Source organism: Cydia amplana, chromosome 3, assembly GCF_948474715.1.
Source record: "Cydia amplana chromosome 3, ilCydAmpl1.1, whole genome shotgun sequence".
NCBI classification, from domain to species: Eukaryota; Metazoa; Arthropoda; class Insecta; order Lepidoptera; family Tortricidae; genus Cydia; species Cydia amplana.
This window is the reverse complement of record NC_086071.1, coordinates 17,500,991-17,512,920: the sequence shown is the minus strand read 5'-3', so window position 1 is coordinate 17,512,920 and position 11,930 is coordinate 17,500,991. Positions and strand designations below refer to the sequence as shown.

General features: G+C 40.0%; 2 protein-coding genes across 2 annotated transcripts; one reads left to right on the top strand and one right to left on the bottom strand.

Annotated features, from left to right (window-relative positions):
• Nucleotides 1-2,670: 2,670 nt before the first annotated feature.
• Nucleotides 2,671-4,800, bottom strand: LOC134662816 (melanization protease 1-like). The gene is made up of 3 exons (XM_063519125.1): nt 4,661-4,800; nt 3,726-3,904; nt 2,671-3,065 (listed from the first exon to the last, which is right to left on the bottom strand). The coding sequence occupies exons 1-3, from the start codon at nt 4,783-4,785 to the stop codon at nt 2,680-2,682; spliced, it is 690 nt and encodes a 229-aa protein (XP_063375195.1). The 5' UTR covers nt 4,786-4,800; the 3' UTR covers nt 2,671-2,679.
• A 3,968-nt stretch (nt 4,801-8,768) lies between these two features.
• On the top strand, nt 8,769-11,824 carry LOC134662970 (phenoloxidase-activating enzyme-like). The gene is made up of 4 exons (XM_063519274.1): nt 8,769-8,868; nt 9,982-10,150; nt 10,740-10,921; nt 11,394-11,824. The coding sequence occupies exons 2-4, from the start codon at nt 10,032-10,034 to the stop codon at nt 11,777-11,779; spliced, it is 687 nt and encodes a 228-aa protein (XP_063375344.1). The 5' UTR covers nt 8,769-8,868; nt 9,982-10,031; the 3' UTR covers nt 11,780-11,824.
• Nucleotides 11,825-11,930: the final 106 nt, after the last annotated feature.

Sequence of the window (11,930 nt, the reverse complement as noted above, 5' to 3'; positions counted from 1 at the left end):
GAAACTTGTGTTTGCCCAGTTCTGATTGCGTACAAGGTTATTATTAGTCAGTAGTTAGTAGTCATTACATTATACTTATTATATTCATATTATTATTTATTCTTTTGACGACCGGTCTGGCCTAGTAGGTAGTGACCCTGCCTGTGAAGCCGCGGTCCTGAGTTCGAGTCCCGGTAAGGGCATTTATTTGTGTGATGAGCACAGATATTTGATCCTGAGTCATGGTTGTTTTCTATGTATCTAAGTATTTGTTTATTATAGCGGGATGTTGGGATGTTTGGTGGCATTGGGGTGAACACAAAGAGCAGTGGAGTTCGTCGAATGAATGATTCAAAAGAATGAAATAAAAACATAATTATTATTAGTGTCCGACCGAAACATGTTTTTTTGCCGAAACCGAAACCGAAACCGAATGTTCGGCTTTGGCTCTAGTTTCGGCCGAAACCGAAACCGAAACCGAAACTTTTGTAGACTTGTTAAAATCGTTGAAAAAATGTCATAAAACCGCTTTTACACACATATTATGGGGCTGTCAACACCCAATGTCCTTGAAATTGATGTTACTTAAGCAGTTTTTTATGAAAATTACTAGAGTTAGACCAAGATAATTCTGCAACGATTTTGATAAGTTGATAACACACGCAGTGCAAGTGTTATTTTAAACGTCAAAACTTTTATGAAATTATGACGTATGCTATCAAAATCATTGCAGAATTTTCTTGGTTTAACTATATTCATTCACCAGTCAAGCTAACATGTAGACACAGGGTCAACCAAAAACGCGAGCGCAGCGAGCGCGAAATTTTTTGTTAACAATATCGCAAGGCCGGGTACCGATCTTCACCTGGGCCGAAAAGTCCGAAGTGCCCCATTGAGGCGAACTTTCATGCGAAGTCAAAGCCGTGCTTAAGGCTTCAGGATAAGTAGTTGAGCACAGACTCCAACCAATGTCCATTGTATTCAAAAGCGAGACCGCAGGCCGAGCATGGCGCAGCGAGGCCAAAGGCTAAGCTGAAGTAGAGGTCATGTGGAACACAAACCAATGGTAAATTGAGGTAAAAAGTGAGGCTAGTTTTATTATTATTATCTTGCCCAGGGCCCAGTAACATGCGACAGTGCTATCTCATTCACTTATAGGTATTGACAGCCTCTTAAGACTGCGTCAACCGTCCAGTGGCACCCTCATTAGTGGAATTGTGTTTTATAATAAACCAATTAATGTATGTACCTAATATACATGAATCAGTATATGTAAGTATTAATATTGTTGTCCTACTTATTCCCCAACTTTTGGTCTTTGTCCGAAGTACCATTTCGTAAGTTTCGGCCCGGCCGATAGGTTCGGCCGTTTTTTGGCCGAAACCGAAACTACAGCCGAAACATGATTTTTTGGCCGAAACTGGCCGAAACCGAAACCGAAACCGAACCTTCGGTCGGACACTAATTATTATATTGCTAAAATGTTCATGTACTTAAGAGCTTGAACAACTTGCAATTGGAATCAAAGATTCAAAATCTTGCATATTATCTTCATCTGATGTTAAATGGTTGTCAAGATTATGAAGAGTTGCAGCAGATGTACTTATCGAAAAACTTTCGAAACTCCGGATGATTTATCCTATTACTCGGAATGTTACCCTAAGGCAAATAGAAAATTGTGTAACTTTACTTCCCACAAATTGATAAAACTATGATTTGTGAGAGATGTCTGAACTGACAGACTAAAAACGTCAATGAGATAAAAGTTAGTTGCAGTGCATCTATTGGGCCCCATACATACCACGACTCTTCTCTTTCCACGCAGACTCTACTTATCTAAACTTTTAACTTACCTTATTCTTACTTACTTCTATACGACCTAACGTGTACCTAACCAAAGGTTTTCGCTTTTGGTACCATTAATAAAACACATAAAATCAACAAACAATAATATGATATATTTATTAAATATATAAAATCAATTTAAATCTTTATAAATTATAAAAGTGATGACTATCGAGGACCGTAGCCAAGATTATAATCCGTTACCGACAAACGCCAATACAGTCTAATTTCCGTGTGATTATTGGTCATTTCATAATCAATCCCTTGATTACAATACAACGTGATAAAAAATTCAATGGGTTTAAAAACTACAATTTCGCGGGAGCAATCTTTTTCTTGTTTCGATTACCGTTTTCCGTTTTCCGTTTTTTCTATAAACGATTGTTACTTGGTTCTATTAGGGTGCTTGCTTGCTGGCGCGGTTGCACGGAGCGGGGGAGCGGATTAACGAAAAATACTATGAGCAACGCAGACTGGCGCGGACGCGTGCGACGGATTTTACCTACAATGGCACCCGCGTGCGTGCGCTTGCGCCAGCTAGCGGACGCCCTTAGGTCCCCAGGGGCCTTATTCGACAAGCGATGTTTGACGTATCGTGTTGAACTTCCGTTGAATCTGATTGTTCTGTGTCAAAATTTGACATTAGCAATCCACAGTTAGATGACAACCAGACCAAACCATTATAAACCTTAAAGTAGTAATAAGACATAGTTGATATTTGTTGCATTGTTGGTTGTACCAAATGACATTATCCGCACTTGATGAACATGCGATTCATTCAACTGTTGAATTGAAGTGGACGCGAAATCTGACATTTGTACAGTATGTCGAATAGGGGCCCAGGTACATTGTTCTTTAATTCCTCATATTAGACTGTATCCAATCCAAATAAGAATACACATTAGTATACATAGACGGCACCGATGAACCACAACGGGAAATCCTGTTACTGACAATTCCTGTAAGATAATATTTTCCGTGCTGCTCTAACATGATCGGTCCACCAGAGTCGCCGAAGCACATATCTTGGCCATCCTTGCTTGATGCGCAAAGAACTCCGGGTGTCACCTGCGCGTGTCTGCTGCAAGTATTAGGGGATACTAGCTGGACATGTGCGTGGAGTTTGATGGGCGATGATTCGCTGTGCTCGGTTTGACCCCAGCCGGTTATGGTGAGAGGGGTGCCTTCGTATTTGGGTTCGTTAATGTTGAAAGTCGGCAGGAGAATAGGGCGGATGTACCCTGTAACAAAATAAGGGAATCTATGCAATACCGTCTTTACTAAAAGGGCACACGGGACCCGTGCCCAGGGCCCCCATCCTCAGGAGACCCCAAAGGACAAACAGTAACGGTATATTTGATTACCCATAATATGTAATTAGAAGATTATAGTAGAAAAATGTTAGTACAATGCGCTTTTTTTACTTTCCAAAAGGGCCCCAAATTCGTATGTGCCAAGGGCCCCAGCATAGTTTAAGACGGCCTTGTATATAGGAATGTCAAACATATTTTGGCATGGTTTAATCGGGGATGAAGGCACGAAATCATGGCACGAAAAATGTAGGTACAAACCGAATCCGTATTAAGACTTCGCACTAAATTTAGGAACAGTTTAGTTTGATACTGGTTGTCCTAGACCAGTGGTTCCTAACCTTTTCAGTCCGGTCACCCCTATGACTTTAGGGAACCTGATTTTACCCCTCCTCCCAATGGTAATAAAAAATAAAACGTGTACGTTTGTTGTATTGTTATATTAGGTTAGCTTATTACCCCCGTAAAATACCAGTTTTACCCCCACGGGACCTGGGAGGTTAGGAACCACTGTCCTAGACGATCCTCTCGGGCTGCATCACCGGTGTGGACGCATCGGTCTCCGACGCAGAGGTATAAGTGAAAGTATACCAGTCTTAGGTGCGTCTCCTCTGAGCGTCAACATGGCAATGTCGTTGTGGAACACTTGCGATTGATACTGGTTGTGGTGGACGATCCTCTCGGGCGTCATCACCACGGTCTGGACGCACTGGCCGCCGACGCAGTCCGTCGGTGTGCGAGTGTCGTATTCAGCTAAGAAAACCTTCACGCTGTTGAAATAAAATATTTTTCTTTAGTGAATGGAACTAGAAATTTCTAAAGCTATAGCTTTAATAAGTCATCATCTTCCTCGCGTTGTCCCGGCATTTAACCACGGCTCACGGGAGCCTAGGGTCCGCTTGGCAACTAATCCCAGGAATTGGCATGGGCACTAGTTTTTACGAAAGCTACAGCTTTAATAAGTACTTATATTAAAACGGGTTTTACTCTCGTCATGCGGTTTTCACCAATCAACATAGTGATTCTTGAGGACGGTTCAAGTGTGTTATTTTTTAAGGTTTTGTGTAAAGGATGACTCAGCTAGACCGGGCCCTGCCCAGGCCGAGGCTCCGACATCTCATTTTCTATGACGGCTGATCGGTGATCACGTGGTGCTTTCCATAGAAAACGAAGCGCCGGAAGCTCCGGCCCGGCCACGGCCCGGTCTAGCGTGAGTCATCCTTAATACGTGAGAAGCTGGGGTGGGTCGCTATTAGTTTATTTTAAGTCGAAAATAAAAATAAGATAAAAGATAGTTTATTCCAGTAGGCATATTACAATGCGCTTATGAGCGTCAAATAAAGCTACCGGCTCCAACCCTACTGCCTGGAGAAGATTTAAATCCCCCCTCAATTGAAGGAGGGTATCCCAATATGGGACCGGCAACAAACTCGTCGGGACACATCTTTTCAAAACATTACATCTCATAATTAACATGCATTACTTAGTAGGTACATCTAACTAGTTATAATTATGAAATGTCTTACTCCTCGTATCTATACGCGTGCTGTAGAACCACGCAGTGCGCCGCGGTGAGCACGTGTCGGTAGCTGATAAGCGACCCTCCACACGCGGTGCCGGCTACGTGCAGGTGCACCACCCACGGGTACATACCTATGCCGGTGGGTTGGCCCCCTAAAAAAGATAGTCTATCAAACCAATTTGTCAGTAAAATTTCAAAACTACGAGTATGCCATCCTACTAAAACTAGGCGTCTTTGACCAACTCTATGGGCAAGCAATATGCGCTTGCACCTCCTATACGAATTTCTTACGGAATTACGATATAGCAAGAACGACTGGTTCTGCCATCTATACATATCTTTGGGAACAAATCAAATTATAAAATTAATTTAAGAATTTTTGAGGCAGCTTACTCGTGATATATTTATGAGGTGCGTCGTTGGTACCTCCAGACGCATCCTGATCAGAACCCCTCAGTTGATTGAGACCTCCAGCAGACCTGCACAGACCCTCATCTACTAACAGCAGAACTACTACCGAAAATATCAACTTATAGGGCAACATGATGAAAATGATGTATTTTTGACTTGTTCCCCTTAAAATAACTTCTCCTATGAAGCTCAGGTATAAACTGTTTGCATTATTGGATTACTGGGATATTTAAAGGTTATGATTGTACCTAAGTACCTATACTAATTGTTAGTGAATATACGGTATTTTTTGAATTTTCCTGTATTTGGTTTTCCTGTATTTTTTTTAATACTAAATGTAGGTAGGTATACGTGGGCGCGTGGGTATTACAATCGCGGTAAAAGTTTGTATCTGACCCAAGTATTAGTAAAGGTAGGTACTTAATTACTTATTCATTAACGTAGTTACTTAATTACGACGTCAGTTCATACTATATAGTCTGTCAAGCCATTTCCGTCAGTAGCAAAAGCGGCTAATTTAAAAAAAAATTGGCGCCAAGGGTTATCGCCGCATAGAAAAATTAAATTTCGCGCCTTTTTCTACTGACAAAGTGTTATTCATACGTGCCGTAAAAGTACTGGCTGTTGTTTTTTTTAAACACGCCTCTATTGTCAAGGCGTTAGAGTGCGTGTTCAGATATTGTGAACTCCTTCGACTGTACCTACGCGTAATAACCACAGTGACGCCGGCGTAGGTACGGAAACAGAGGAAAATGTGAGTAAAGCACACATTATAACGTGGCTCGTTAACGTTTACAGTGATACTTATTATAAAGTATGACGCACAAGACTATGTTTATTTTTTCAAGTACGTCACTTGTTTTTCGTAGTTTCATCGGATATTTAGCGCATGTCATTTTAGTAACCCATACATTAGACAAACCCGTTATTCATAAAATGTACCTAACAACCATCTTGTAGTCATAATGTATTGTAGGTAATCTTTCTAACATAAACGAACCTGTCCAATTTCAAACTGAAAAAATAGATGTCAGATACCTATTAAAGAAAAAGCGGCCAAGTGCGAGTCGGACTCGCCCATGAAGGGTTCCGTATTTAGGGAATTTATGACGTATTAAAAAAAAACTACTTACTAGACCTCGTTCAAACCAATTTTCGGTGGAAGTTTGCATGGTAATGTACATCATAACTTTTGTTTTAGTTTTATCATTCTCTTATTTTAGAAGTTACAGGGGGGGGGGACACATTTTACCACTTTGGAAGTGTCTCTCGCGCAAACTATTCAGTTTAGAAAAAAATGATATTAGAAACCTCAATATCATTTTTGACGACCTATCCTAAGGTTTTTGAAAAAAAAAATTTTTGGGTTTCAGTTCTAAGTATGGGGAACCCCCAAAATGTATGTTTTTTTTTTCTATTTTTGTGTGAAATCTTAATGCGGTTCACAGAAAACATCTACTTACCAAGTTTCAACAGTATAGTTCTTATAGTTTCGGAAAAAAGTGGCTGTGACATACGGACGGACGGACAGACAGACATACAGACAGACATAAGGGTTCCGTTTTTTGCCATTTGGCTACGGAACTCTAAAAATGAAGCCCTCCAGTGGTGAAGGCCGGATTCCAATTCCTGCAGTCTCTTGTTTGAAAAGGTAATACGAAAACTTTACCTAATACACGTAGGTAGGTATGTAGAGTAAGAGTAGTAATAGAGCGCTGGACCACTTAAACTGGCTTTCCCCCTCCCTTTTTGGCGGGTAGCCTAGCATTCGGTCAGCTAAGTATGAGCAAGGGACAATCATGCCAAGCGGCGTTTGAGACAAAAGTACATACTGCTCCATACACATCTGCACTTGCTTTCCTAGTATTGACAATGTAAACTAAATAGTTCTTAAAATGGAACGTAATAAAACAAGTACAAATGTATAATTGCACAGTACAAATACTAGTACAAATATATATTTTCTCGAAAACGTTCGTGTTTGTCATGCACTCATTTCACTTTTTGTAGTGAGACTGACCGAAATAGCAAGACACGTTCGTAAGTTTCTGTGAAAATACGATGGAAAATAATTAGGTATATGCACTACATCTGCACATAATAAAATGTGAGTATTATCATATGACGTTAGCGTCAGTATCCTCTTTCTTTGCAACAACAGACAACAACTGCAACCCGACCCGGGTAAAGCATGTAATGGCGCGGTGCATTAGTGCAAGCTCGGTTATTCGGTTACAAAGGAATTCCGACGGTTTTATGGCATAGACTCTGCCCGCGACTTTGTTGCGAAGTAGTATTTTCCCCCATTTACTTTAGTATTAAAACTCGCGTAAATAACTTTCTAAGTAAATTATGTTATCATTGTCTAGTATCCACAACACAAGCCTTATTGCTTACTGTGGGACAAGTTCGATTTGTGTAAGATTAATCCTATATATAAAGTTTTAAGTCATAATGTATTGTTTGTCATATTATAAGTAGTCCTAAAACTGAAACCGTTAACTTTTGAGGATTTTCGTAAAGCTATCCTATAGATAGGTTAGGTTAGGTTTGTTGTATCCAATCCTGAAAAGTGGCGCGTTTCTGAACCAAATAAATTATGACTACCTAACGAAAATACGGGCAAACAATACATTATGACTCAAAACTTTTTGAGAAACAATAGAGACCCTTCACATGAGCTTTGAGTTTGCCGGATACTGCAAAAAGAATGTTGGTCAAAAAACGGGATGTTCAGTGGGAAAGAGCCTTTACTACGACTAAACCTCTACCGCCAAAGTTTGGTGATTTTCAGATCTACGCCATCTAATCCAAATCTACCACTTGCCTGTGTATGCTGTGCAATTAATATTCGTATACTTACGTGTGTGTGCGTAAATTATTAGAAATAATGGATAATCCAAGGCTCAGTCCAATCATTTGGATTTTTTGCGCTTTGACGTAGTCAAATTTTCCATATGAAATTTACTAAAGTATGAACAGTCAGCTGAAACGTATGTACACAACGAGTAGGTACACAAAGTTCTATGTAAATGTAAGCCGTATTTGCAGCTGACTACGCACTATTATATAGCCCTATTGAAATTGTATTGACGTCCGTTGTTGACGTGTTTCCTGGTTAAAAATATTACACATCCATAGGTACTATCCATACTTCCATACTAATATTATAAATGCGAAAGTGTGTCTGTCTGTCTGTCTGTTACCTCTTCACGCTTAAACCGCTGAACCGATTTAGTTGAAATTTGGTATAGAGATAGTTTGAGTCCCGGGGAAGGACATAGGGTAGTTTTTATCCCAGAAGTCATCCTTTATGGGGGTGAAAAGGGGGGTGGAAGTTTGTACGGGGAATCGATAAAAAGCAGATTGGATCAAAAATAAGCTACCCAAATTACTAACTCCACGCTGACGAAGTCGCGGGCAAAAGCTAGTAACTAATAATGTGTAATCTATCTGACAATAAAAATATGACACATCAAGGTAGAAAGAACAAAAACACTCATTGCGGCTTTTTCCCTAATACCCTATAAAATAGTATAGCGATTCACACAGGTATACAGTTCATCACTAACCCTCGACCTACCAGTTAGACTAGTGGTAGTATCATGTTTAAGTTAACACTCTTATTATTGATTGCTTTGGTGGTAGATGATGGCCTGAGTAGATTCACTGCTGGTTTGAATCAAAAGGGGAGTTTTGGACAGCATGAGACGAAGTCGAATGATCCCCTCGAAGGACAGCCTAGCAAACCTGCTACTGATAAGAACGCATCCAATATCGCTCCTGATAAATTTATAATAGGTAAGGCGACTTCCAAAATGTATTGTTGATATTATGTGTGCATAATAATAACGTGTAGGTACTAACATTGTTATGGCAGGTGTCCGGACATCTTTGCAATAACCCAGTCTCATTGCCCACCCAAACTTCAATTCATAGATCCATAGATGTTCACATTTTCTACAATAGTCCCAATACCTGCTGAGACCGGTTCATGGGTGTCTATTGTTGCACATATGAACGGGTTCCAGCAGGCGTTCTACATGACATTAAAGCTCTCCAAAGGGCCTCTACGTGTTGGATCTATATCCCCATATATATCCCCAAGCAAGCCTATCAAAAGACCGGGATTTATAGGCCCGTGAATTCCAAAAAAGGCGTATCATAACTTTTACCAAAATCTGTTAAAGTTCCTTTTGTACCTAATGGCTCCTCTACACGATGGGCCAACGCCGGCCACTCCAAGGGACGCAGCCATGCGGTAGAATGAGATAGCAATATCACTTGCTCCCTCTAACGCATAAATGCGTCCCTTGGAGTGGCCGGCGTTGGCCCATCGTGTAGAGGAGCCATAACTTTATTGATTGACAGAACTGAATAGAACTTGCTAACTATGTAAACAAAAGTTACTAGTAAATTGACATTCAGTGTCAATTTTAGTATGGCGGTTTGTTTACATAGTTAGCAACGTTAGCAAGTTCTATTGAATGACATTTTAGGTAGTTAGGACATTTAGGTTACACAAAACGGGTACAGTCACTACACAGGATTGTTACGCCATTTAGTCCTAGCTAAATTGGTTGTTGCATACTTACGCTATGGAATGCCCTATTTAGCTAAAACCCTAAATGGCGTAACAATCACGGAGCGTGACTGTGCCTACCTAAAGTGTCATTCAATAGAACTTGCTAACTATGTAAACAAAAGTTACTAGTAAATTGACATTCAGTGTCAATTTTAGTATGGCGGTTTGTTTACATAGTTAGCAAGTTCTATTGAATGACACTTTAATTACATTTTACTTATCATTTATCTTATCTTATCTAACATTTTAGATACTTAATTTGAAAATTCGAATATAAAGAAATTAATGAATAGCGAGATTTTTTCTTTAATTTTGCATTTATTTTCCAGCGGGCCGTCCTACAACTATAGCCCAGTACCCTTGGCTGGTCCACCTCACCATGAAGATCCATGAGCCGATGGGGACCAACATGGCGGCTTGTGGAGGCTCCCTCGTCAGCCCCCGGCATGTGCTCACTGCTGCCCACTGCTTGGATTTCGACATCAAGAACTACGAAGAGTAAGTATGAAATTGAGTGAATTTATATTTTATTCTTTAGCCACCTTCAAGACCTATCAAAATTTTATTTAAGTTAAATAATAAATGCATTTATCTTTGTAGGTTTTGAGTTGTGTGCGGCTGGACTCTAGAGGTTAAAGTCAACTTGCCCATTATATTTAAAATTACCCTTTTTTAGTTCTATGGCAAAATATTTGCATCTTCTTCTTCTTTTCATTCTGTTACCTGATGGGGTGTAGGGCTTGAATTATATTTTTCCGCTGACTCCGGTCCTGGGCAGCTTGGGTAACCTCCCTATCCCCAATACACCCAACTCTTGCTCCAAAGAACGATACAGAAAATATTTGCATAAATGGAGGAAATAACCCAATAACGACCCAACCAAAATATTAGACATATCTCAGATAACTTTACCCGCCCTCAAAATTGATTTCTAATGACTAAAAGCCTTTATTTACATAAAACAGATATACGGTGGTACTACTAAACTAAATTAATTTAAAAAAATACTTGCTTAAATCTAAAATAGGCCCTTGAGGCATTGTACGAAGGAGATTGTACCATTTCTAATGAACACTATTTTGAACAGTGTAAGCATCTACCTAGCCGAGTACAACACCCGGACCTTCCCGAATGACTGCACCGGGAGCCAGTGCGTCCAGAACGTGTTGATGCATCCAGACAAGGTGACCGTCCACCAGCAGTTCGATCGACGCGCCGTCCACAACGACATCGCGATGTTACGGCTGGCTGGACCCGCACCTAACTCTGGTAACTAGAGTGCAAGTTGACAAAAGTTTCCAAACATTTTTGTAAATTCTCGGCAATATCAGAAATATGAAACGGAAACATTTGTTACCAAAAAAATTACAATAGTTTCCGAAATTATTCCATGTGGAAATTTCGCAATATTGGAAACTGTCCGTTGTTACTCAGTAACATTGTGATACATTATTGGTTTGTAATGTAATATCGCTTTGTAGGAGTTTTCAAGTTCAGATTTACAAATATACCTAATATGAAAATTATTCGTTTATTAACGGATATTAGATAGCTTCTCGGAGCTAACTTCGAACAGCCTTATTTGCAGCGGCAAAATGCGGAGATAAACGTGAAATTTGTGTGAAAATATGACATTATTAATTTACTAGTGGCATTCCATATCAAAAAAAAATCTGTTTTTATTTTTTTAATTTTACCTACACATTATAACATTTATAACATCACACGCTTTCTTTTGCAGAATACATCCGTCCAATCCCCCTTCCCACTTTTAACATCAACAACGCCAAATACGAAGGAGCTCCTCTCACAATCGCCGGCTGGGGCCAAACAGAACACGGCCAACCATCACCTATCAAACTACACGCACAGGTCCAACTGATCTCCCCAAACACTTGTAGGAAATACTTCCCCGTGACTGGTGGCATGTTGTGCGCAGCAGGGAGACACGGCCAGGACTCATGTTTCGGAGACTCCGGAGGCCCAATCATGGTTGAGCAGCAAGGGAACTTCCAGCTTGTTGGGATTGTCAGCTTTGGGGATAGCAAGTGCGGGGGTTCCAAGCCTTCTGTGTACACTAACGTGTTCTCTTATTTGGATTGGATCCAGAATACTATGAGGGATTAGGTTCGATCAAATAATGGATTCTATTTGTTGACCAGTTGAACATATGATATTTAGTAATCTATCATGTACCTAACATTTTTAATAATAATTGTATTTTAATAATATATCAATAATATTTTTTTTTAATAATAATATATCATTGAGTAGCTAA

Coding starts and splice junctions, on each gene's coding strand:
- LOC134662970 (XM_063519274.1), top strand. CDS start 10,032: ATGAAGATCCATGAGCCGATGGGGACCAACATGGCGGCTTGTGGAGGC. Junction 10,151..10,739: donor GACATCAAGAACTACGAAGA/GTAAGTATGAAA, acceptor TATTTTGAACAG/TGTAAGCATCTACCTAGCCG. Junction 10,922..11,393: donor TGGACCCGCACCTAACTCTG/GTAACTAGAGTG, acceptor TTTCTTTTGCAG/AATACATCCGTCCAATCCCC.
- LOC134662816 (XM_063519125.1), bottom strand. CDS start 4,785: ATGTACCCGTGGGTGGTGCACCTGCACGTAGCCGGCACCGCGTGTGGA. Junction 3,905..4,660: donor CACGCGTATAGATACGAGGA/GTAAGACATTTC, acceptor TTATTTCAACAG/CGTGAAGGTTTTCTTAGCTG. Junction 3,066..3,725: donor AGGAGACGCACCTAAGACTG/GTATACTTTCAC, acceptor ATTTTGTTACAG/GGTACATCCGCCCTATTCTC.